We start from the raw sequence: 25,040 nt of genomic DNA, 5'->3' as shown, positions 1-25,040 counted from the left end.
TCATTGGCGTCAGTGGGAGGAATGGCACCTCGTCATTGGCGTCAGTGGGAGGAATGGCACCTCGTCATTGGCGTCAGTGGGAGGAATGGCACCTCGTCATTGGCGTCAGTGGGAGGAATGGCACCCCGTCATTGGCGTCAGTGGGAGGAATGGCACCCCGTCATTGGCGTCAGTGGGAGGAATGGCACCCCGTCATTGGCGTCAGTGGGAGGAATGGCACCCCATCATTGGCGTCAGTGGGAGGAATAGCATCCCATCATTGGCGTCAGTGGGAGGAATAGCATCCCATCATTGGCGTCAGTGGGAGGAATAGCATCCCATCATTGGCGTCAGTGGGAGGAATAGCATCCCATCATTGGCGTCAGTGGGAGGAATAGCATCCCATCATTGGCGTCAGTGGGAGGAAAAGCATCCCATCATTGGCGTCAGTGGGAGGAAAAGCATCCCATCATTGGCGTCAGTGGGAGGAAAAGCATCCCATCATTGGCGTCAGTGGGAGGAAAAGCATCCCATCATTGGCGTCAGTGGGAGGAAAAGCATCCCATCATTGGTATCAGTGGGAAGAATAGTGTCCTATTGTTGATATCAGTGGCAGGAATAGCACCCCATCATTGGTATCAGTGGGAGGAACAGTGGACTATTGTTGATATCAGTGGGAGAAATAGCACCCCATCATTGGTTGGGAAAAGTGCCTCACCATTGGTATCAGTGGGAAGAATAGTGAGCCATTATAGCAGTGGGAGGAATAGCATCTCATCATTGGTATCAGTGGGAGGAATAGTGTCCTATTGTTGATATCAGTAGGAGGAAAAGCATCCCATCATTGGTATCAGTGGGAATAAAAGGACCCCATCATTGGTGTCAGTGGGAGGAATAGCCCCAACCCTTGGTATCAGTGAGAAGATTAGTGACTTATTGTTGCCATCAGTGGGAGGAATAGCGCCCCATCATTGGTATCAGTGGGAGGAATAGCACCCCATCATTGGTATCAGTGGGAGGAATACTTCCCAACCACTGGTGTCAATGGGAGTTATAGTGCCCCCACTATTCGTGTCAGTTGTTGAGTTGAGTTTGGAGGCCACAGCTTTGTACCAATAAATATTGGGTCCTCTTACCTGTGACATTGACTTCAGTGATTTTACTTGGGGGTACCCTTCCCCAGACATCCACCAGGCTAGCTGTATGTATGACCAGATGGCTTCCACTCAGGACGCCTCGGACGTCATCGTAAGAAGAGATATCTCCACGGACAAGCTTGACCTTTACTCTGTCTAAGAAAGAGTAAAAACGGAGACAGCTCAGGACAAATGAAAATAACTTCACTAAAACTTGACTACTACTGGCTATACCATGACCTTTGTGACGTTTAACTGGACATGTTCTGTATTGTTGTTTTGTACCTCCTCCAAGTCACTTCTTCAATTCCATGGAGTGTCAGGAAAATACTCCACCATTCATAGCCACACAAGTGCCACCAACACCATAACCCAATTAGCATGGAATGTGTAGATTTTAATTCTCCAAGAACAGGATGGATAATATATATCTACAAGAAGCCATCTTGATCTTGGAAATTCAACATCTACAAGTATCTGTTTTTGTTCTTGGACAATGTTGATGTGGAAGACATTTTGTAGCTTATCCGAGTTACTTTATCAATACATTTCAGGAAGATACGTCTGCATTTTTGCCCACGTAGGTAGCACCAACTCCATAATACAATCACCATTGAAGGCATAGCTATTAAAAAAGGAGCATTGGTTTCTTTTATTTTCAGTTTTATACTTACCTCGTGGAGATTCAGTACGGGTCCCATGCTGTATCTGTACCCCGGCATCTCTGCACTTAAAACTGAGCGATCGAACCACGCCGACAACGTTTTCACAGTTCTGAGAGCTGTAGTGGAACTGCACTGCTGTGATCCATAGAAGTCATCCAGCCAAGCGAGCTTTGACCGGACTTCTCTTTTAATTGTCCAAAAAAAGGAATGGAAAAAATCAACATCTACAAGAATGTCCTATTTTCGGACAGTGTTGGACGTTTCGTAGCTTATCTTCCTCAGTTTTAATAAGTGTCAGGAAGATACCCCAGAATTTATATCCATGCAAGTAGCACCAACACCTCAATCCGATTACCATGGAAGGTGTAGCTATTGATGATCGAAAAACAACATCTACTAGACCCATCCTCTAGTTGGACAACGTTGTTTGATAAGGAAGAGCTTATTCTCCTCAGTTCTAAAGAGTGTCAAGAAGATACCCATCCTGTTCTTGGACATGTTGATTGATGTGGAAGACATTTCATAGCTTATCCAAGCCACCTTCTCAGTTCCAATGAGCGTCAGGAAGATACCCCAGTATTTATATCCACACAGGTCGCACCGACACCTCAATCCAATCACCATGGAATGTATAGATATTGATTGTCCAAAAACAGAATGGACAATCAACATCTACCAAAACTAATGCTAGTCTTGAATGCTTGACATCTACAAGAACCCATCCTAGTCTTATGCCGCGTACACACGGTCGGATAATCCGTCGGAATGCGTCTTATCGGACCTTGTCGTCAGATAATCCAACTGTGTGTGGTATGCATCGGACTGATTCCGTCCGAATCTCCGTCCGACCCAATTTTCCAACATGTTGGAAATATTTCCCGACCAACTGGTTCGATCGGACATACTCCGATCATGTGTAGAGAATTTTGATCGGATCAAGTGCCACGCATGCTCAGATCAAATTCCTACATCAAAGCTATTGGCTACTAGCCTGAATGTAGTCCCGTCGTAACGAAATTACGTCATCACGTTCTGAAAGATCGGATTTTTCGACAACTTAGTCCGACCGTGTGTATGCAACAGTTTCGGACAAGATCAGACGGAAAAAATCCGACGGGCAAAATCTGACGGATTTGGTTGTGGAAATCTCCGACCGTGTGTACGTGGGCTTAGACGATTTAGATCTACAAAAATCTATCTTATACTTAGACAACATTGATTGACAAATTCATTTTGTAGCTTACCCAAGACACCTCCTCAGTTCTAAAGAGTGTCAGGAAGATACCCCACCATTTATATTCACACAGGTTGCACCAACACCTCAATCCAAATATCATGGAATGTGTAGAACTGGTTTGTCTAAAAACAGGATGGAAAATTACCATCTGCAAAAACCCATCCTAGTCTTGGACATCTACACAATCCCATCCTAATCTTGGATGATCAACATCTACAAAAACCCATCTTCGTCTTGAACAATTGACAGCTACAGAAACCCATCCTACTCTTGGACGATTAACATCTACAAGAATCCATCTTGTACTTAGACAATGTTGATTGACACTGAAGCCATTTTGTAGCTTATCCAAGCCAACGCCTTCGTTCTGAGTGTCAGAAAGATGCCCCAGAACTTCTATCCACACATAGCACAGACACCTCAATCCAATCACCATGGAATGTGTACATGTTGAGAGTCCAAGAACAGGATGGACACTTAGCATCTACAAGAAACCATCCTAGTCTTGGAGAATAAACATCTACAAGAACCCATAGGCTGGCCATACATTATGCAATGTTGTTGTTCAATTGCCTTTAGATTTACCTTAAACTATGTAGTGCAAGGGCCTGCCTTATTGAAATTGTATAATGTATGACCAGCCATATTGTTCTGGGACAATGTAGGGGTCAGCAGTATGTAATGCACAGAGGGCAGGGGTCAGCAGTGTGTAATGCACAGAGGGCAGGGGTCAGCAGTGTGTAATGCACAGAGGGCAGGGGTCAGCAGTGTGTAATGCACAGAGGGCAGAAGTATGTAATGTACAGGGTGCAGGGGTCAGCAGTGTGTAATTCAGATGGCAGGGGTCAGTAGTATGTAACATACATAGTGCGGGGCAGGAGTACGTTGTGTACAGAGTACAGGGGTATGTAATGTACAGAGTGCAGGAGTCAGCAGCGAGTTAAGTACAGAAAGCAGGGGTCAGTAGTATGTAACATACATAGTGCGGGGCAGGAGTATGTTGTGTACAGGGGTATGTAATGTACAGAGTGCAGGAGTCAGCAGCGGGTTAAGTACAGAAAGCAGTGGTCAGTAGTATGTAACATACATAGTGCAGGGTCAGGACTCTGTCAGTAGTACCGTGTTTCCCTGAAAATAAGCCCGGTCTTATATTGATTTTGGCAACAAAAGAAACAACAGGGCTTATTTTCGGGGTAGGTCTTATGTCATGTGCGGTCTTCTCTCCCCCTCTCCCTCCCTGCCCGTCAGAAATCCCCAGTGGAACAGAGTAAAATACTAGAGTACGACTGTAGTAATACTACAGTATTATATAATGTAAACTATGTATGTTTCTGTGATATAATTGTGCCCAATACCCTCTTATAGTGCTGCCCTGCACTTCTGTGACCCACTAGAGCTCTTTTCCGCACTCCGAGCACTGTAGAGGGGGGCTGAGATCCCCCCGCTGACAGCTGTGAGAAGAGAAGGAGAGCAGCGAGAGGTCAGCTGAGTGCCGCTATAATGAGGGTATTTGGCACAATTATATTACAGAAACACACACACTGTACATTATATACTACGGTGATGGAGTGGATTCTTGGATTTTTCAAACACTTTAAACAAGGGCTTATTTTCAGGGTAGGGCTTAGATTGTACCCCCCCCCCCCCCCAAAAAAAAATCACAGTAGGTCTTATTGTCAGGGGAAACACAGTATGCAACAAAAGGATCAGGAGTATGTAATGTAAATTTACAGATTACAGTGGTGAGCAGTGGGTAAAACACAGAATGCAGGGGTCAGTAATATGTAACATACATAGTGCAGGGGTCAAGGGGTATCTAAAATGCGCAGAGTGCAGGGGTCAAGGAGAATGTAATGCACAGAGTGCAGGGGTCTGTAATGCACAGAGTGCAGGGGTCTGTAATGCACAGAGTGCAGGGGTCAGGAGTATGTCAAGTATGTAATGCAGGAGCCAGGCATATGTAATGTACACAGGGCTGGGGTCAGGAGTATGTAACATACAGAGTACAGGGGTCAGGTATGTGTAATGTACAGAGTGAATGTGTCAGGAGTTTAAGGGCTTATTTTTGGGGTAGGGCTTAGATTGCAGCCCACCCCAAAAATCACAGTAGATCTTATTGTCGGGGGGGGGGGGGGGAACACAGTATGTAGTATAAATAGGATCAGGAGTATGTAATGTAAATGTACAGATTACAGTGGTGAGCAGAGGGTAAAACACAGAATGCAGGGGTCAGTAATATGTAACATACATAGTGCAGGGGTCAAGGAGAATGTAATGCACAGAGTGAGGGGTCAAGCAGAATGTAATGCACAGAGTGCAGGGGTCAAGGAGAATGTAATGCACAGAGTGCAGGGGTCTGTAATGTACATAGTGCAGGAGTCTGTAATGTACATAGTGCAGGAGTCTGTAATGTACATAGTGCAGGAGTCTGTAATGTACATAGTGCAGGAGTCTGTAATGTACATAGTGCAGGAGTCTGTAATGTACATAGTGCAGGAGTCAGGAGTATGTCAATTATGTAATGCAGGAGCCCGGCATATGTAATGTACACAGGGCTGGGGTCAGGAGTATGTAACATAAAGAGTACAGGGGTCAGGTATGTGTAACGTACAGAGTGAAGGTGTCAGGAGTATGTAATATACACAGTGCAGGGGTCAGGTGTTCACCAACCAGAAATACCATTCTATTGCTCTTGCATGCTAATACTCATTAGCAGCAGGATGGATAGATCCACTTGATTCAAGAATTACAAAAAAATAAAAAAAATGCATCAGCGCGTAGAATCATTTTAACTATTCTTAATATAGGAAGCTCTGCATTGTGCTGGAGAACTTTGTGCTTTGAATTTGTTTTTCTGAAACAAGCCGTCTGACCTCATTAGCGTCCCTGGACACCCTTGTCATTTCAATGTGTTTCCTCAAATGTTTCCAAATACTTCTGAGCCAGCAATGGAATGTAAGGAAGAGCTGAACCCTTCAGAGAGCAGTATGAAGACATTTACTGAGCGCGGAGGGTTACGGAATTCAGCACAGATGTATTAGGTGGGGAGTTTAAGCGCTGGGTGTGTCCAGAGGTTACAAAAAAATAAATTAAAAAAACGTTCCTTTCTTCATTTGGCAAGGAAAGACAGAGAAAATTGAGTACTGTCCATGATACTTTTTTTATTTGCACTAACATACAATTTTTCAGGACAAGCTTTCGGGTATGTCCCCTTCTTCAAGGTCCAAGCAGTACTGATTTACAAATTTTTACAAATTTACTGATTTACAAATTTACTGATTTACAAATTACAAGGAAAGACAAAATCTAGCAGGGGAACATTCCTCTATAGTAAGAAAACAACCCAGCAACAAGCATTAAAGCATCAAAAATTACCCACAAATTACATCCCACTGTGATCCTTCATCATTAAAATCTTCACACATTTCCTTTTATTTATTTAAAAAAAAATGTTTTATTAGTTTTGGATAGAATGGGGATAAGTTAAAGCTGGCCTCCAGGAAAAATATCCAAATTCTCAATTGAAATGCCTGGAAGCAAGTTACCTGCTAAATGATTTGGCGTTTTTTGTCCACCCAAATCTGAGACTTGGCACATCTCGGACACACGGCGCAGCCGGGCAGATGATGCCACATACTCAATTAAGGAATATTGTGGCCCTATCTCTAGCCTGCTGACCAGACAGTGAAAGAGCAGCAGCTGATTGATGAGGTCAGCTCTCTTTTCACTTTTCTTTCTCTTCCTATTAACATGTTCCTAGTCAAAACATTTGCGAGGAGCACACCCGATTGGCTCCCAGTGATGCCCCTCCCTCCCTGGGAATAAACAATGCCCCGTCTTTGGTATCAGCGGTTGTATACTCAAATTTTACACTTTTGCCAACAGATAAGCCTATAATAAGGCTTACCTGTAGGTAAAATTAATATCTCCTAAACCTGTACGGGAGCGACGTCATCGAGGCTCCGGCCACTCACAGCGCCAGAGCCGCGAACCCAAAAGACACGCGTCGAGGGCAAGATGTCAGCTCCCTTGGCGTGGACTGGGCACCGATACGGGGTCTTCGTTCTGAGGTAAGTATTTGATAATGAGCTAGTATGCTGCATACTAGCTCATTATACCTTTGCCTTGCTGGGTTTTTTTTTTTTTTTTATGTGTTACTACGGCTTTAAGGAATGGCGCCCCATCGTTGATGACATTGGGAGGAATTGTGCCCCATCATTTTTGTCTTTGGGTCCCATTGTTGGTGTCCTTGAGAGGACATGTGCCCCATCATTGGTGTAATTGGGAGGAATTCTGTCCCTTCATTGGAGTCAGTGGGGAGAATTATCTCCCATTGTTGGTATCAGTGGATGAATCTAGTGCCCCAAGGGCTGGATAAAAGCCAGCAAAGACCCCAGAGCAAAGTTTGGAGTCCCCTGATATACAGTATGCATTGAGTTCAGCTTTTTAGATTTACATTGCTGTCTAGGTCCTTTCTTGAGACATGGACCCCAAGAGAGACACAAACTGCAATTATACCTGACTCAATTCACACTCCCCCACCCCCCAAGTTTTTACTTCCGAAATGAGATTTGGGTTCTTAACAGAAGGGGGGGGGGGGGGGGTGTTCTGAAGAGCGATCTGTGATCCTACCCACATACCGCATGTAGGGAGATGTAGTTCTGGGAGGGTGCCTACATCATTAGGAACTGATCTTCCAGCAGCAGCCCCATCAAGAATATTTCAAGCCAAGGGCAAAAGGAAGAAATAATACTGGGGCATGATCTAGAGCAGGGGTAGGCAACCTCGGCCCTCCAGCTGTTTTGAAACTACAAGTCCCACGAGACATTGCAAGACCCCGACAATCACAGGCAAGACTCCTAGAGGCATGATGGGATTTGTAGTTTCACCACAGCTGGAGGACCGAGGTTGCCGACCCCTGGTACAGAGGTATGGTTGGGGGTTGGTATGTCTGTATGAACTCTAAAGCCTCATACACATGATCGGACTTTGTACAAAACTTTCCCATGGACTTTTGTACAAAGGGGCGTTGGCCCTGAACTTGTTAAGCATACACACCATCCGACTTTTTCAGCCAACTTTCACCAAATCACGTGGTTTTTCTGCTCTTTACCGCCACCCTTTGGTCAACTTCTGTATTGTTGTCTGATCTTTTGCTTTGGTCCCCAGCATGCGTGTTTGTAAAGTCCGATGGTTTTCTGTACACACGATCGGACTTTGCTCTATCGGACTTATGAAGTGGAGAAAAAGTGGCAGTAGGGTTTTGGATAAGGCACCTCATCCCAAAATATCAGATCAAAAAATCCCTTCCTCCTTTCCCACTTTTTGATCCATCGGACTTATGTTGTCGAAAGGTTTGTTTGTTAGCACAGCCAACAAAAGTCCGATGAAAAACGAAAAAGTTTGTCCGATGGAGCGTACACACGGTCGGATGTTGCCTTAAAACAGCTAATTTGCATGTTTGTTTTCAAAAATTCCGATCATGTGTACGGACCTTTAAGCTGGACTCTAGATTTGTTCTTTAATGCATTATTACATTAGGTCCAATTTAGCACAAAGTACACAGTTATCCTACCTGAGGGATCACTGGGAAGGCTGGAAGTCACTGTGCTCTTCTAGGTCCTGTGCAAACAACTTCCCCCCTCTGTCCATGACCCCAGCAGCCCATTCACTTGGCATCACCATCCTTTATAGAATGCCACTCTCAACCTTTTCAACACAGAGGAACCCTTGAAATAGTTCTCTGGTCTCGGGAACCCCTGCTAAAAATTAGAAATCTACAACTACAGAATGGTCCTTACACTTGTGGTCATTGGGAAGAATTACCTCCTTACAGATAGCTAAAAAGATCAATGGTGTCGGTGGGAACTTATCTGAGAGGCAGAAATGGCCCAATTCTGAAGGAACCCCTAGCAACCTTTGGAGGAACCCTGGTTGAGAATCACTGCTTTATAGAATGCCTTTTTGTTAAATGAATACAAGGCGGTGGAGAGGAGGAGCCACGATGTCAAGATCCCCGCCTTGTCCAATCACAGATTTTCTTGTTGAAAAGAATACAAGGTGTTCTAAGAGTGGAGGAAGGGCTGAGCACTGGACTCCTTGGGTGTATTTACTAAAACTGCAGAGTGTGAAATCTGGTTCAGCTCTGCAGAGAAACCAATCAGGTTCCAGGTTTCATTGGCATTGCTTAATTGAACAAGCAGAAGTTAGAAGCCGATTGGCTACCATGCAGAGCTGCATCAGATTTTGCACTCTCCCGTTTTAGTAAATCAACCCCTTAGTGTTCTGTGTACAGAGGGGGAAGCCACTGGCATAGAACCCAAGTAGGACCTGGAAGATATTGGTGATCACTGTAGTAGCGTCGACTACTAAAGTGATTCTCAGATTCCCCAACGTCTCATCAAGTACGAGATATGAATACTTACATTGTGGCAAGCCGGACCAAGGTAACCATGTCATACAGATAATTCCTGGAATTCAGTTTTACTAGGACTATTACTGATTAAAATTATTGCATTTGATTAATCGACTAATTTCGATAAATTTTAATGCACATACAGATCCAACTACTTTTAGCTGATCTCCTTGCATTGCAGCTCTGCATTAGTCAGTGGTAAATGTGGTATACACTATATACAATCACCCAACACTAGTTAGTTTCCACAATCCATGACTTAACTTCACAGTTCACACAAATACCTTTTAAATTCAAACTGTAGCACTGACGCAAGTATTTTTTTTTCCCCACAGTAGCGTGACAATCCCTCCACCTCCGGTCTAACTAATCACTCTCACCTTATGGAATGGACCCCTGTGCAAACAGGTGGTCATGCAAGCGGGTATCAAAAGGGTTAACATGGACCATAAACTTCTCTCACGTCTACTTAGATCTCAGCAAGGACGCCAGGTCATGGGTAGAAAGAAAAGACCTAAGTGCTCACCGCTTAAGTATAAGATTTCATTTTTGTGTTCAAACACAAACTACTCACATAAAGATGATAAAAACAGAGCATGTAAAGCCGACTATCGTGTTAGTTCCATAGGGCAGCAGCGGGTGACGTCATGCGTAGCTCCGCCCCGTACGAGTTACGTTCAATCAGAACTTCAACGTCACCAGACTCCTCCCCCTTCTCTTGGTTAGCAGACGGAGGCACTTGGGGAAGGGGGAGTCGTCCGGTGACGTTGATGCCCATGACATCACCAGATCCCCGACGGAACTCCCTGAAGCCGGTAGAGAGGTGAGTTCCGATCAAAAAAATTTAATTGAGCAATTCATCTTTAATTTCCACAGGCCTAAGTTTTAACAAATAAAAATTAAGGTGAAGTAATATTCATAGCAAACATCCAGTCATGTGTGAACCTTGGGATTTCTCCAGCTCTTAATTAGACAACAAAAGAAAACACAAGTTCAGGACTTGTGATCCTCTAACCGTCTGCACACCCCCTACCTATTACAGCAAGAGACTGGGGCAGTAGAGTTGGATGGAAGCAACCACAAAAGGTGATTCATATTCTGGTTGGTTGCCAGATGGCTGCGTATTTCTTCGGAATAAAAGAGGGCCGTTGATGAGGCCATTCAGCGCCCTCGTGGCAGGTGTGATAGCCCAAACAATGGCTGAATGCGTCAACCGGAAGACAGGAACAAAGTGAAGGTATACACAACGGCGAGAGTGGCCAAACTTTATCGGGAAAGGGAAACGGTCACATTATAATTATAGTGAATGCCCAACATTGTTCACTGGATTAGGTGTGACGTTTCCTGTACCTATAGCAAACCAAAAATGAAAAATTTCCCATAGCCCCTCATCTTTCACTTAATACCTACCATCCCCATTCTACTTTATCGAACCTGTAAGGATAGGTTCACACTTTTACACTAAGATTCAATGCATTAGCGCATAAGGGTTAACATGCATTGTGTTAGGACAGGTTGTTGGAATACAGAACAACTACTTCATATAAATATTTAGTAGAGATATATTCTTCAACCAGTAAGAGCAACACACAGGGGCAACACGACTTCCAGCAAGACTTTGGGAGGCGACCTGGACACGACTTGAGTATGAATCTCAGCACGACTTAAGGCAACTTACAAGGAAACTTGAAGTTGCCACCAGGACAGGGGACTTTGCCAGCGGCCAATCACATAATAATCAGCTCTGTGGGAGGGAGGGGTTTGCCTAGAAAACGATTTTTACTTCCTGGAAAGTTTCTTCAATTAAGACAGGGGATCCGACTTGGAGGCAACTTCCATTGAAATGGATGGGTACAAGTCGCCTAGAAGTCGGATTGAAGTCGTACAGGAACCTTTTTCTGAAGCCGGAGCGACTTCAGTAGTGTACATCAAGATGGCTCCATTCACGTCCATTGGCTTTCTCAACCGCGAGACTTGGCACGACTTGAAGTCCGATCCCAGGTTGCACCATGGGAACCGTCTCTAAATGGCAGTGTTTATATTTTTAGCTGCATCTATGGTATGCTCTATGTCTTTTCTCTGAAAAAAGTTCCTGTTTCCTGTTTGCAGTTAAGCAGCAAAGCCTGAGTGTACTGACTGTCTGTTCTGTAGGGCAATATATAGAATTTCTAACACAAGTCATTCAGAAGAATGGGCTGGCAATGCACCAAAAGGTCCAAGAAAATGGACATGATGTCCCCTCTAGGTCTTTGTAGCTGGTACCCCTGATGGTGTACAACCGTGCCTGTGCAGTGTATTCTAAATAGCTCTATAAACCTCCTAAAATGCATGACATGGGTATCTCAGGAGGGTTTGTGCAAGGGCGGGGATCAAGATGAGGAAGTCGGAAAGTATGAGGCATTTCCCCACAAAACTGTATTGCAATTTCCTATGTTAAAGTGGAACTTTAGGTCCAAATGAAGTCCTGCTAGATCACTTCAGACTGGTCTCTTTTGCAGGTATAGCTATGTAAAGCTTTAAAAATAAGTGCCTCTACATTGTTAACATCCAGTAACACACTGTGTCACCCTGCTCTGCACATGCTTAGATGCTCTCCATTCTTGGCACTGTGCAGAAAACGTAGAAGCCAATCTGCTGATAGCCTAAAGATTTACTGCTGCCTAGGGTCTCTGGGCTTCAGCAAAATGGCTGCCTCCAGCGAGAAGAAACAAGAACAATGCTGGAGGCAATTTACAGCACACACTACTTTTGGTACTATCATTATTAATGTGGAATGTATGTTCCTTGCTAAAGAGCATGATTTGTTATCAAGTTGTTCTGGGTAAAGTTCCACTTTAAGGGTCAAGGAGCAAAATTAAAGTAAACGGGAGGGAATGCCCCCTTTAGGGTGTCCAGCACACATTTAAAGTGATACTAAAGGTTCAGCTTTTTTTTCCCGTTAAATAAACATGTTACACTTACCTGCTCTGTGTAATGTTTTTGCACAGAGCAGCCCTAATCCTCCTCTTCTTGGGTCCCTAGTGGCGCTCCTGGCTCCTCCTCTGCGGCTGAGTGCCCCTAGAGCAAGCTCCTTGCTCCCGAGCCGGCTCTGTGTCCATAAGGCACACAGAGCACGGCTCGGCCCCGCCCCTGCTCCCCCCTCACTGGCTGTGATTGATCTTGCTGCTGTGACTCAGCCAGTGAGGAAACAGAGACCAAGGAGAGCCCCTGCTCTCATGCTCATCACTGGATCGGGCTAGAGTAAGTATTAGGGGGAGCTGCACACTGAAGGTTGTTTAACCTTCATGCATAGAATGCCTTTACAACCACTTTAATGTACAACATATATTTATATTCACTAAATAGTTACATAGTAACTAAGTGGTGTTACTATATATGTTAGTCATACGGCAGGAACATTCCGATGGATTGGTGGTATCTACAAGCTGTGTTTTGTGCACGTGGCGTAATGATTGGTGCCATAATGGTGTCACATGCCATAATGTTCAAGCAAGGAGTTAATTTTGAAACCGTACACTTCCAGTTCTCTATAGGAGAAAGCCAGACTCCGGAAACACAACAGATCATTAAATAAAATTGGAAGTATTATTTTTAGCATGCACCTGCTAGACTCTACCGTGCGTGTCCGGTCAACCGCTGATTTTATCCCAGCTGTTTCCTTCTAAGCATTTTTTTTTTTATACAGGAGGCATCTGGAGTCCTGGGAAATGTACAGTAATGCCCTGTACACACGGTCGGAATTTCCGATGGAAAATGTGCGATCAGATCGTTTCGTCGGAAAATCCGATCGTGTGTGGGCTCCGTCTGACTTTTTCCCATCGGAATTTCCGACACACAAAGTTTGAGAGCAGGATCTAAAATTTTCCGAGAACAAAATCCGATCGTGTGTAGACAATTCCGTCGGGACAAAGTGGCACCCATGCTCAGAATAAATTAAGAGACCACAGCTATTGGCTACTGGCCCGACGTACGTGTTGTACGTCACCTCGTTAAGAACGATCGGATTTTCCGACAACTTTGGCACAAAAACTGTCGGAAAAAATGTGATGGATTTTGTTGTCGGAATGTCCGACTGTGTGTACAGGGCATAAGAGGTGGACACGCTATGACGATAATCCTGTCCTTTAGAGCTATGGGCAGGCGTGGTAAGATACACGTATCCACTAAAAGAACAAGGGTGGGGGGGGGGGGGTGGACAGGATATTGGGTGCTACTAATGACAGGAAGCCTCGTGTAATGGAGCTGCAGAGTTGCGATCAGTCACATAGTAGAGTTAGATAGGATACGTCTCTCTTTTGCGCTTGTGTGGATTTTCAAAGCCAACTCCAGCTTAAAAAAAAACTTTTAAAAGAAATAAATAAAAAATAATAATAATAAATAAATAAATAAATAAATAAATAAATAAAGTATCCACCAGCAATTTTTTTTTTCATTTTGGACAGAATCAGGATGGATTGGAGCCCCTGTCAAGTATTTATTGCTAAAGTATTGAAAAGATGGGAGTGCCACACTAGTTTGTACAGTCCAAAAAAAAAAAAATGATTTTATTCTGCAGCAACATCCAACACATTTTGGAAGCCCAACACTCCCCCTTCATCAGGGCTTGTAGAGCAATAACCATAGAGTGAAGGATGCTACCTGAACTGTAAGTTGGAACCCATGCAGGAATGTACAGGTCATGCCTATGCTGCCTATCTCTATCCAGGCTCTTGGTTGATCTTTATACATCTACCTGGATTCCAAATTACTGTCCAGGACGGTCTTCCTTAAACCTATGGTTATCGCTCTACAAGCCTTGATGAAGGGGAGTGTTGAGCCCCGGAAACATGTTGGCTGTTGTTGCAGAATAAAATATTTTAATAGTCATGCCTATGGCTATCGCTTTCCAGGCTCTTGGTTGATCTGTATACGCCTACCTGGGTTCCAACTTACTGCTCAGGAAGGTATCCCTCATCCTATGGTTATAACTCTACAAGCCTTGATGAAGGGGAGTGTTGAGCCCCCTGAAACACGTTGGCTGTTGCAGAATAAAATAATATTTTAATGGACCGCACAAGCTAGTGCGGCACTCCCATCTTTTCAATACTTTAGCAAACTCCTCCATGGTTCCAGCAGGACACCATAGTTGCTGGAGAGCAGCCTTTAGGACCACACATCACGTATTACGTTGTATCAAACCACCATAAGCTTCTTTTTTGCCGTCTCTGTCCGCGCTTAGTGGATTCGGTCTTACCAAATCTGAGATATATGGAAATTCTAAAGCAAGAGGGGAGGATAAATCTTTCAATGGGCATACCTGTTCTGGTGACTACTGTCCAAGAGGGGAATTCTTCTCACTTTGGAGAGGCTTCTTCCCACTTCATGACTGATTTCCAGGAAAAGAAAATTGGGGTCACAGAGAAAAACTAATATAATATAATATAATATAATATATATATATATATATATATATATATATATATATACACACACACACACACACACACACACACACACACATACACACACACATATACATATATGCTTTCTACACACACTGTAGAAAGCAGTAAAGGCGCCACACCACAAGTCATAGAGTTCAGAAAAGTTTTTAGTTATCATTGGTAGAAGAAATGAGCCAATGCATTTCAGGGGTTCTGACACTCCCCCTTTATCAAGGCTTATATAGTTAAGTAACCTCAAAATTGACTGGACTCAGTAGGATATTGATGCTATTCATATATAGGAGGTAAATGGAAATATCACCAGCAGATTGTGTAGTGGGGACAACATTATGTACAACACTACATACATTCAAGGCCTGATGAAGAGGGAGTGCCTGAATCTCCAAAACACGTTGGCTCTCATTTTCTACCAGCGATTTCTTTAAAAACGTTTCTGGACTCTATAGTTTTTGGTATGATGCCAGGGCCTCTGGCTCAGGCCCTCACCTCCATGCTCACCACTTTCACATGTAAACACAGAAGTTCAGCTTCTGTGTTTACTAATGACAGTTTGTCTTCCAACAGCTCCCGCAGATCTGATCTCCTGAGCGGGTCCCACTGAGTGCAGGATGGGGACAAGCGAGGTGAAGGTAGGTGCCTAGAGTGCAGTGTGGATAACGACAATCCCACTGGATGATTTAGGTGGCACAGTGGTGTAGTGGGTAGCGCTCTCGCCTAGCAGTAAATAGAGTCGCTGATTTGAATCCCAACCACGACACTACCTGCCTGGAGCACCTGGGCCTCCTCCCCCCCCCCCCCCCCCCTTCCCGGGGGAGAACAGAGCAAGCAGGACAACACAGTAGGGATCATTGCTACCCATAAAGTAGTCACCGGAGCTCAAGACAAGATAACAGGACGGATGGCAGACTGCATTCTTCTGTGAGTCACAATTGTTCTGCCTTCCACACTGTATAAATATGTGCTTTAAACTTGTCCTGTACATCAGCAGGACAGGTCTGGTGAATGTAAAATTCTTGAATATGTTAAGAATATACTGGAACTTTTCACCTACTACATACATCAGATGTATTTTCACAAAATAATTCTTTTTAATATATGTGTATGTAGAATATCTCTGTAGCACCTGAAAAGTCCCAGTATATTTCTAACATATTCATGAATTTGCGCAATAACAGCAAAGGACGTGGTGCCACAATACAGCCCATCTCCAGGAAATTAAGATAAAGTCCATTCTTGCAGTGTGTGTGTGACACTGTGCATGCGCAGTGACATAATGGCACCGGGCAGCACCATTTTTAAATGTAAGGCAGCAGTGGCACTTTGTGAGGTTTCAGGAGTGGCGCGCACCTCTCATCACCTCTCATCACAGCCTAGTAAGACCCCTCAGCCTCTGACCCCTGTACCATGACCGCAGCCTCTGACCCCTGTACCATGACCGCAGCCTCTGACCCCTGTACCATGACCGCAGCCTCTGACCCCTGTACCATGACCGCAGCCTCTGACCCCTGTACCATGACCGCAGCCTCTGACCCTGTACCATGACCGCAGCCTCTGACCCCTGTACCATGACCGCAGCCTCTGACCCTGTACCATGACCGCAGCCTCTGACCCCTGTACCCTGTCCGCAGCCTCTGACCCCTGTACCCTGTCCGCAGCCTCTGACCCCTGTACCCTGTCTGCAGCCTCTGACCCCTGTACCCTGTCCGCAGCCTCTGACCCCTGTACCCTGTCCGCAGCCTTTGCAGTGTGTGTGTATATTATATACTTTCTTTACTTTGCTGCTATGGGCTCTAGCCTCAGAATCTAATTTCTCCATCAGTTTAGGCCTATATGTATTTTCTACATGTTGGTAAAAATCCCAATATGCTATGGGATATTTTTATAGAATTTTTTTTTTTTGTTACTAGTAATGGTTAACTGTACTAATGACACTGGTAGGGAAGGGGTTAACACCAAGGGGCAATCAAAGGGTTACATGTGTTCCTAGAAAGTGCTTTCTAACTGTGTGGGGGAGGTGCTTTAAATGTGGGAAGACAGATCTGTGTTCCTGTTTAGCAGACACACAGGATCTCGGTCTTCCCTACTAACAGAATGGCGATCTAACTTGTTTACATCGGCAGACCACCGTTCTGCCTCTGATGGAAACGATCGTCTGGACCCAGTGGACATCTGGTCCACCAGACCCACTAATTAGCTCTCGGTGTGTCCAATCAAAGCGGCAGTGGGTCAAACAGCGCACAGACCCACAAGTGTAGAAGTACCATACCTGTGCGTGATTCTGCTCACAGGAAACGCAGCCCCACAGAAAATGTACGTGGTTATATGTGCGTTTATTGTTCTTTATTTTCTTAACTCTTTAAACATATATTTTGAACATACAGTAGAGAAATTCTGTGACCAATGCATGTAATGTAACAGTGCAATATATATGTGGGGCTTTGTGAGGGTGTGGCTTGTGCGTGGGTGGGTGGTGACAAAGGGGGCCCCATGATCCCCTATTTCCCGGGGGCCCCATGGGTTGTCAGTCCGCCCCTGTATGTAGTGCACCCCTGAACTCTGCACTCTGTATGCAACGCACTACTGAACACTGTATTATGCATGTAGCTCACCCCTGAACGCTGCACTCTGTATTATGCATGTGGCTCTCCCCTGAACTCTGCACTCTGTATGCAACACACTACTGAACACTGTATTATGTATGTAGCTCACCCCTGAACTCTGCACTCTGTGTGTGTACTCCCCCCTCGAACTCTGCATGTAATGCGCTCCTGGTATTTAATGCCACTTTTAGACCGTCCCACTGTTTGACCTCACCCACTATTTGATGCGTTTGGTGGGTGTGTGTGGGGGAGGGAGGTTTTTTTGGGGGGTTTGTGGTTGAGTTCCTGCACCTAATTGCTGAGTGAAAAAAAGCCTCGTATGATGCTATTACTGTTTTCTACAAATTTGGACTTCCCTCAGGACCCCTCCATGTTAGAGATATTCTGGAGTATCCCTTGAAGATGTCACATTACCTTTGACACAACGCGTTGGGAGGAGTCAGTGATGCCACTTCCGGTGCCATAAGGCGAGCGGGTATTGCGCCCAGTGGTGGAGGTGGTGGCACTTATCACTGGAAAGGTTTTTTGGAGGAGCACTTTATGAAGTTCTAAGTTATTAAGTCTTTAAGAGGACTTTTTCAACAATTTTTCATAATTTGTTGTGTCACGTTTATATATACACTTTGATTGACACTATGTTGGAATAAGCGCAGAATTTTTCTTTTATCAATTCTGGAGTACGTGAGCGGCCTCACTGAGCGAGCTTACTCAGAATAACAGTCATTCACAGCACTGAATATCAAAAATTTGGCACCTCTTATGCATGAATTTCTGCAAAATAAAACACAGATTCTAACCCTTCCCTACTCAAACCAAATAGGCGTTTTGGCATACATACACTTTAATTACTATGCAAGGACTAAAATAAAAAAATAACCTCTCCCACTATATTCTGGTGAGGTCACCGGTTGACTTACTGCTCTGCAATCTGGTGCCGGTCATCTTTTTTTTTTATTTTTATTTCTTTATTTGACATATTACAAGTTATAACAGACCAAGTTACAGTATCAGTATATATTTTACAGTTTTGTTTCCTTATACCGCTAGTACATCATATTCTCGTTTTCCTATTTATTTCAATTGATCCGTGCAAAACAACTTTTTATATTTTTCTCTTATTCATACTTGCCACTATCATATATACTAACATACACATAGACACAAAAAACTAAAAACACACGCACTCTCCGGGCGACAAATCCATAAAGTAGTTTCCATAGTGAGTTATATATCACAAGCTGACAAAGGCGAAGATTGTTTCTACCCAAATCTTTTATCGTTACAATTTTTTCTTTTTTCTTTTTTTTTCCTGCCCTCTGGTACAACTCTCTACCCCATTTTCCTTTGAATACCGCGTTTACTGTCCCACTCAAACAGAAAAAAAAACCATACTAACCACTCAATACAGACTCCCCCATTACCAGTGAGGGTGGAGCTAACCGTGGATCCGATATCCATTGTTTCCATATTTTAATCCAGTTATTGGATTCTCCCCTATTGCAATCAATTTGTTGTTCTTTCAAGATGTTTTCATTTACCTGAAGACGCCAGTCCTCAAGTAAAGGTGCATTCGAAGATATCCACCTTAGAGCAATTAACTTACGTGCAATAAACAATAGTCTGGTAACTAATATCATCACCTCCCTGGGAAAGAAGCCTTCCTCGTCAAAATATCCCAGTAGACATGTCATAGGGGTCCTGTCGATATGTGTATTACATGTAGCATTGATTGCATTAACCACCTTTCGCCAATATCTAGCCACTTTTGGACAATTCCACATCATGTGTATTAAATCAGCTGGAGACTTTTGACATCTAGGACACTCCGGAGACTCACGTCTGCCCCACTTAAATAATTTAACTGGTGTTCTATATACCCTATATATTATAAATAGTTGCGTCAGGCATTGAGCCAGTGATAAAGATACTAGGGGTACCCTTCTCAAGATAATTTGCCAGTTTTCATCTGAGATGTCCCCTATGTCTCTCTCCCAGCCTGTTCTACCCGGGCTGACAACTTTATCCTGATATAGTCTCATCAATTGACCATATAAAGACGAGATCAAGCCCTTTTTTTCCTCCCCCCTTGCTAATGATGTTATAAGTGGGGTAGGTTTTATCACCATCTTTTCCCTTCTAAACTGAGTTTGAATCGCATGCCGTAGTTGTAAATATTTATAGAAGTGACTAGAAGGCAGTTGAAAGGATTCTTGCAGGTTCTGAAAGGAGCGCAGAACATTATGCGTAAACATCTGTTCTATATATTGGAGCCCCTTAGAGAGCCAGCTTTCGAATCCCTCCAATTTATATAATTCTTTGTATTGCTTATTCCCCCAAAGCAGGGAGTATTTTGAAACTCCTTCAAATTTCATCATACTCCTCATTTCCTTCCAGACTCTATTCATAAGTGTCGTTGTTAGACCCCTACCGGTGTTACCCAGGGCTCCGGATTCCAACTGAGCCACAAGATTATATCGAAAACTGTTATTCAACAGTAAAACCTGTATGGGGTCTTCCCAATTACTTTCCCCCCAGCCTGCAAAATGCTGAAGCTGGGAGGCTATGAAGTAGAGTCTTGGCTGTGGTACCGCTAATCCACGCCAATCCCTTGCCCCCTGGAGAATTGATAACTTAATTCTCGGGGTTTTTCCTTTCCATAATAGTCTACGAAATATTGATTCTGTTTTTTTGAACCATTTTAAAGTTATCCATATCGGTGAATTATGGAGTATATATATAACAATTGAGGGGTCCAGATCATTTTTATGAGATTTGCACGGCCTACCACCGATAATGGCAGTTTGGTCCACGCCATGCTCTTAAGTTGGAATTTGTTAAGAATAGGTGACAAGTTATCCATTAAATAGTTTTCTATTCTAGAGTTTATCATTATTCCCAAGTATTTAAATGATGACACTATTTTAACTTGAGGGGCCTCTTTTAACCTGGACAGACTAGGATTGTCTAAGGGAAGTAGTACGGATTTATCCCAATTAATAATGTAACCAGAAAACGATCCAAATTTTTTTATTAGTGACATTAAGGAGCTTAAAGAACCTTCTGTATCCCCAAGAAACAGTAATGCATCATCAGCATACAAGGAGATTTTTTCAATCCTCGTTCCTCTATTAAATCCACAAATAGATTCTGCCTGTCGGACAGTGGTTCAAGGGCCAGTGCGAAAAGTAAAGGAGACAGGGGACACCCCTGTCTTGTTCCTCTGTATAATGGGAAAAATTCTGAAACCGTGCCATTTATTTGCATACATGCCCTCTGAGTGGCATACAGCATCCTGATCCACCTTATAAACTTGTCCCCCAGGCCAAACAAACCCAACACCTCCCACAGATATGTCCAATCGACACTGTCGAAAGCTTTCGCAGCGTCGAGTGACAAAATCGCTCTTGTCCCAATATTATCAGTTGGTATTTGCATATTCAAATAAAGCCTCCTTATATTAACCACTTGCCGCCCGCCCTATAGCAAATGGACGGCGGCAAAGTGGTTTCATAATCCTGACCGGACGTCATATGACGTGATCAGGATTATGAGCCGCTGCGCGCCCCCGGGGGAGCGCGCATCGCGGCGATCGTTGTTGCGGGGTGTCAGTCTGACACCCGGCAACTACGATCTCGGTAAAGAGTCTCCGACGGAGACTCTTTACCACGTGATCAGCCGTGTCCAATCACGGCTGATCACAGTGTAAATAGGAAAAGCCGGTGATCAGGTTTTCCTCACTCTCGTCTGTCAGACGCGAGTAGAGGAGAGCCGATCGGCTGCTCCTCTGACAGTGGGGGTCTGTGCTGATCGATTATCAGCACAGCCCCCCCGAGGATGCCCACAATGGACCACCAGGGACGCCACCAGACCACCAGGGATGCCAAGGACAAGGTATGCCACCCTAGACCACCAGGGATTCTAGTCAGTGCCACAATGGATGCCAATCAGTGCCCATAATGGATGCCAATCAGTGCCCACAATGGGCATCACTGATTGGCATGCATTGATTGGCACTGATTGGCATCCATTAGTGCAATATATTATAATACAATGCCGCCTATCAGTTCCCATCTGTGCCGCCTATCAGTGCCTACCCATGCCCACCTGTGCCGCCTACCCATGCCCACCTGTGCCGCCTACCCATGCCCACCTGTGCCACTTATCCATGCCCATCCATGCCAATCCATGCCAATTTGTGCCACCTATCAGTGCCCATCCGTGTCGCCCATCAGTGCCACCCATCAGTGCCGCCTATCAGTGCCACATATCAGTGTCCATCAATGCCACCTCAGCAGTGCCACTTCATTGGTGCCACCTCATCGGTGCCCATCAGTGCCGCCTTATCATTGCCCATCAGTGTAAACCCATCAGTGCCCATCAGTGAAGGAGAAAACTTACTTATTTGCAAAGTTTTGAAACTGAAACGAAAAAAAACATTTTTTTTTTCAAAATTTTCGGTATTTTTTTATTTGTTTAGCAAAAAATAAAAACCGTAGAGGTGCTCAAATACCACCAAAAGAAAGCTCTATTTGTGGGAAAAAAATGATACAAATTTCAATTGGGTACAGTGTAGCATGACCGCGCAATTGTCATTCAAAGTGCGACAGCTCTGAAAGCTCAAAATTGGTCTGGGCAGGAAGGAGTTTAAGTACCCGGTATTGAAGTGGTTAATAGCTGTAGACCTTGTTGGGATAAAGCCACATTGGTCACGATGAATCAATCCCTGCATATGTCTACTTAGTCTTTTAGCCAGGACCCTGGCTAGAATCCTAGAGTCCGAGTTCAACAATGATATCGGGCGGTAGGATTCCTTTCCCGGCTTTGGTAATACAATAATACAAGCATCCCTCATAGATTCAGGAAGCCTGAATGATTCCAAAGCCTGGTTAAGGACCTTCAATAATTCTGGAAGCAAAACCTCACCATATTGTTTATATACTTCTGAAGGTAACCCATCAATACCTGGGCTTTATCATTTGGACTTTCTTCCACTGCCTTAATTAACTCCTCCAATGTCAGAGGAGCTCCCAGTTCTTGTTTATCGTTTTCAGAAAGAGGGGAGTTTTAAAGGTTCTAAAAATTCTCTAAGTCTTGTCTCGGAACAATTAACTTTATTTTGATATAAATTACTATAAAAATGAACAAAGGATCGCATTATTTCCTTCTGGTCATAAGTAATAAGTAGACATAAGTCATAAGTAATATCTCCCTCCACTGTACGAATAGCAGAAATAATTTTACTATCTTCTTGGGATTTGGTTATTACTGATAGCATTCTGCCTGATTTTTCCCCTTCTTCAAATCTGCGACATCTAGACAAAAAGTCAGACCGCGCAGCCTTTTTCATAGAAGTCTGTTTATATAATAATTGTGCATCCTTCCACACCCTACGATTAGAGGTAGTAGGACTCTGAATATACTGAACTTCTTTCTGCTGCGCTTCTGCTGCTAACAGCGATTCCCGTTCTCTACATGCTTTTTTGTAGACGCTTATGGCCTTAACCAATAATCCTCTCAAAAATGCCTTCATGGTGTCCCATACTACCTGAGGTGATGTTGAGTTATTATTAATTTGAAAAAATTCAACTAAGGCCAACCTCATTGCATCCCCCTGATGGGGAACTTGAAAACAGGAACTCTCCAGTTAGACCTAATTTTAGGCTTTATTTTATCTAGTGTTACTACTAACGGTGAATGATCTGATAAATCCCTCGTTAAGTAATAAACATCAGAAACCCAAACAATAGCTGAGTCTGTTCCCAAGAACATATCTAACCTTGATGGGGTCTGAAAAGTACCAGAGCAACAAGAATATTCTTTAGAAGATGGATTCCTAAGCCGCCATATGTCATACAGTCCAAGCTCCTTAATAGAATTCAGTGCCGGTCATCTTCCCAGTTGGATGACATTAAGCGGACTCGCCCCTCTCCTTGACACCGATCAGCATTGACCCAAGCAACCAGTTGTCGGGCCTCAGCATGTGGCACAAAGTGTATCTGTCCTTAGGAACCCCCTGAGAGCAGGTCCGGTTGGTGGCAATCCATTGGTGGCTGTACAGTGCACCCACACCTCCCAACATTTTGAGATGGCAATGAGGGCCACCTACTAGCAAATGTATATAGGCATAGAACACGACCCCGTCACACCCCCTTAAAGAAGAATTAACCCCCAAAAAAAAGGTTAATTAAATCTACAAGCGCTTTTTTTATTTTTTAACCACTACTATTGCTTTATATTGGCTTTTAAAATTTACAAATGCAGAAATTTAGATTATGGATAAAAGGTTTAGCACTGAGACACTTTTTTAGAAGATAAAAACAATATATAAATAAATAATAAAATAAAAGATAAAAAAAAATAATAATAATAATAATAATAATAATAAAATATAAAAATAATAATGATAATGAAAATAATAAAAAGTGCATTTTATATACAATTATATAGATCAGACCAAAATGAGGGACAAATGAGGGGGAAAGAGGGACATTGCTCCAAATCAGCGACAGTCCCTCCAAACATCAGCGACAGTCCCTCCAAACAATCAGTGTCAGTCCCTCCAAACAATCAGCGCCAGTCCCACCAAACAATCAGCGTCAGTCCCTCCAAACAATCAGCGTCAGTCCCTCCAAACAATCAGCGTCAGTCCCTCCAAACAATCAGCGTCAGTCCCTCCAAACAATCAGCGTCAGTCCCTCCAAACAATCAGCGTCAGTCCCTCCAAACAATCAGCGACAGTCCCTCGAACAATCAGCGACAGTCCCTCGAACAATCAGCGACAGTCCCTTGAACAATCAGCGACAGTCCCTTGAACAATCAGCGACAGTCCCTCGAACAATCAGCGACAGCCCCTCGAACAATCAGCGACAGTCCCTTGAACAATCAGCGACAGTCCCTTGAACAATCAGCGACAGTCCCTCGAACAATCAGCGACAGCCCCTCGAACAATCAGCGACAGCCCCTCGAACAATCAGCGACAGCCCCTTCGAAAAATCAGCGATAGTTGGGAGCTATGTGTACCTCTTCTGATACTTTATCCAATAACTGAGCCCTATCTAAATCTCCAGAGTTTTGTTATTGCAGCATGTTGTTGTGTAAGGAAAGTTAGGACACAGCTTTTGCCACAAGGGTACGTGTCTCTGTTATTATTACACTCAGAAATTAAATGAGGCCATAGGCGTGCACTCCAAAGCTCAGACAGACGTCAACTCTTGTGTGAAGGCTGCCCACAAGGTTTAGGAGTGTGTCTATGGGGAATGTTTGACCATTCTTCCAGAAGAGCAATTGTGAGGTCAGGTACTAATGATGGACAAGAAGGTCTGGTTCGCAATCTCCAGTCGAATTCTTCCCAAAGGTGTTCTATCGGGTTTAGATCAGGCCAGTCAAGTTCCTCCACCCCACACTTGCTCATCCATGTCTTTATGGACCTTGCTTTGTGCACTGGTCCAAATCATTTGGTGGAGGGGGGATTATGGTGTGGGGGGTTGTTTTGCAGTGCTTGGCCCCTCAGTTCCAGAGAAGGGAACTATTAAGGCGTCAGCATACCAAGACATTTTGGACAATT

The 25,040-nt window shown here is 43.9% G+C and overlaps 1 protein-coding gene across 3 annotated transcripts in view; it reads right to left on the bottom strand.

Moving 5' to 3' along the window:
• The window catches only part of HSD3B7 (hydroxy-delta-5-steroid dehydrogenase, 3 beta- and steroid delta-isomerase 7), a 121,712-nt gene that overhangs the window by 31,299 nt on the left and 65,373 nt on the right, over nucleotides 1-25,040 (bottom strand). For all 3 annotated transcript variants that reach the window (XM_077447225.1, XM_077447226.1, XM_077447227.1), the window contains exon 3: nucleotides 1,116-1,271. In XM_077447225.1, the coding sequence (XP_077303351.1) occupies nucleotides 1,116-1,271 (156 nt within the window). The remainder of the gene's footprint in view (nucleotides 1-1,115; nucleotides 1,272-25,040) is intronic.

This window comes from Lithobates pipiens, unplaced genomic scaffold, assembly GCF_037356315.1.
Source record: "Lithobates pipiens isolate NorthernLeopardFrog02 unplaced genomic scaffold, aLitPip1_a1.2 Scaffold_22, whole genome shotgun sequence".
NCBI lineage: Eukaryota > Metazoa > Chordata > Amphibia > Anura > Ranidae > Lithobates > Lithobates pipiens.
Note: the sequence above shows the minus strand (reverse complement) of the source record. Positions and strands in the feature narration are given on the sequence as shown.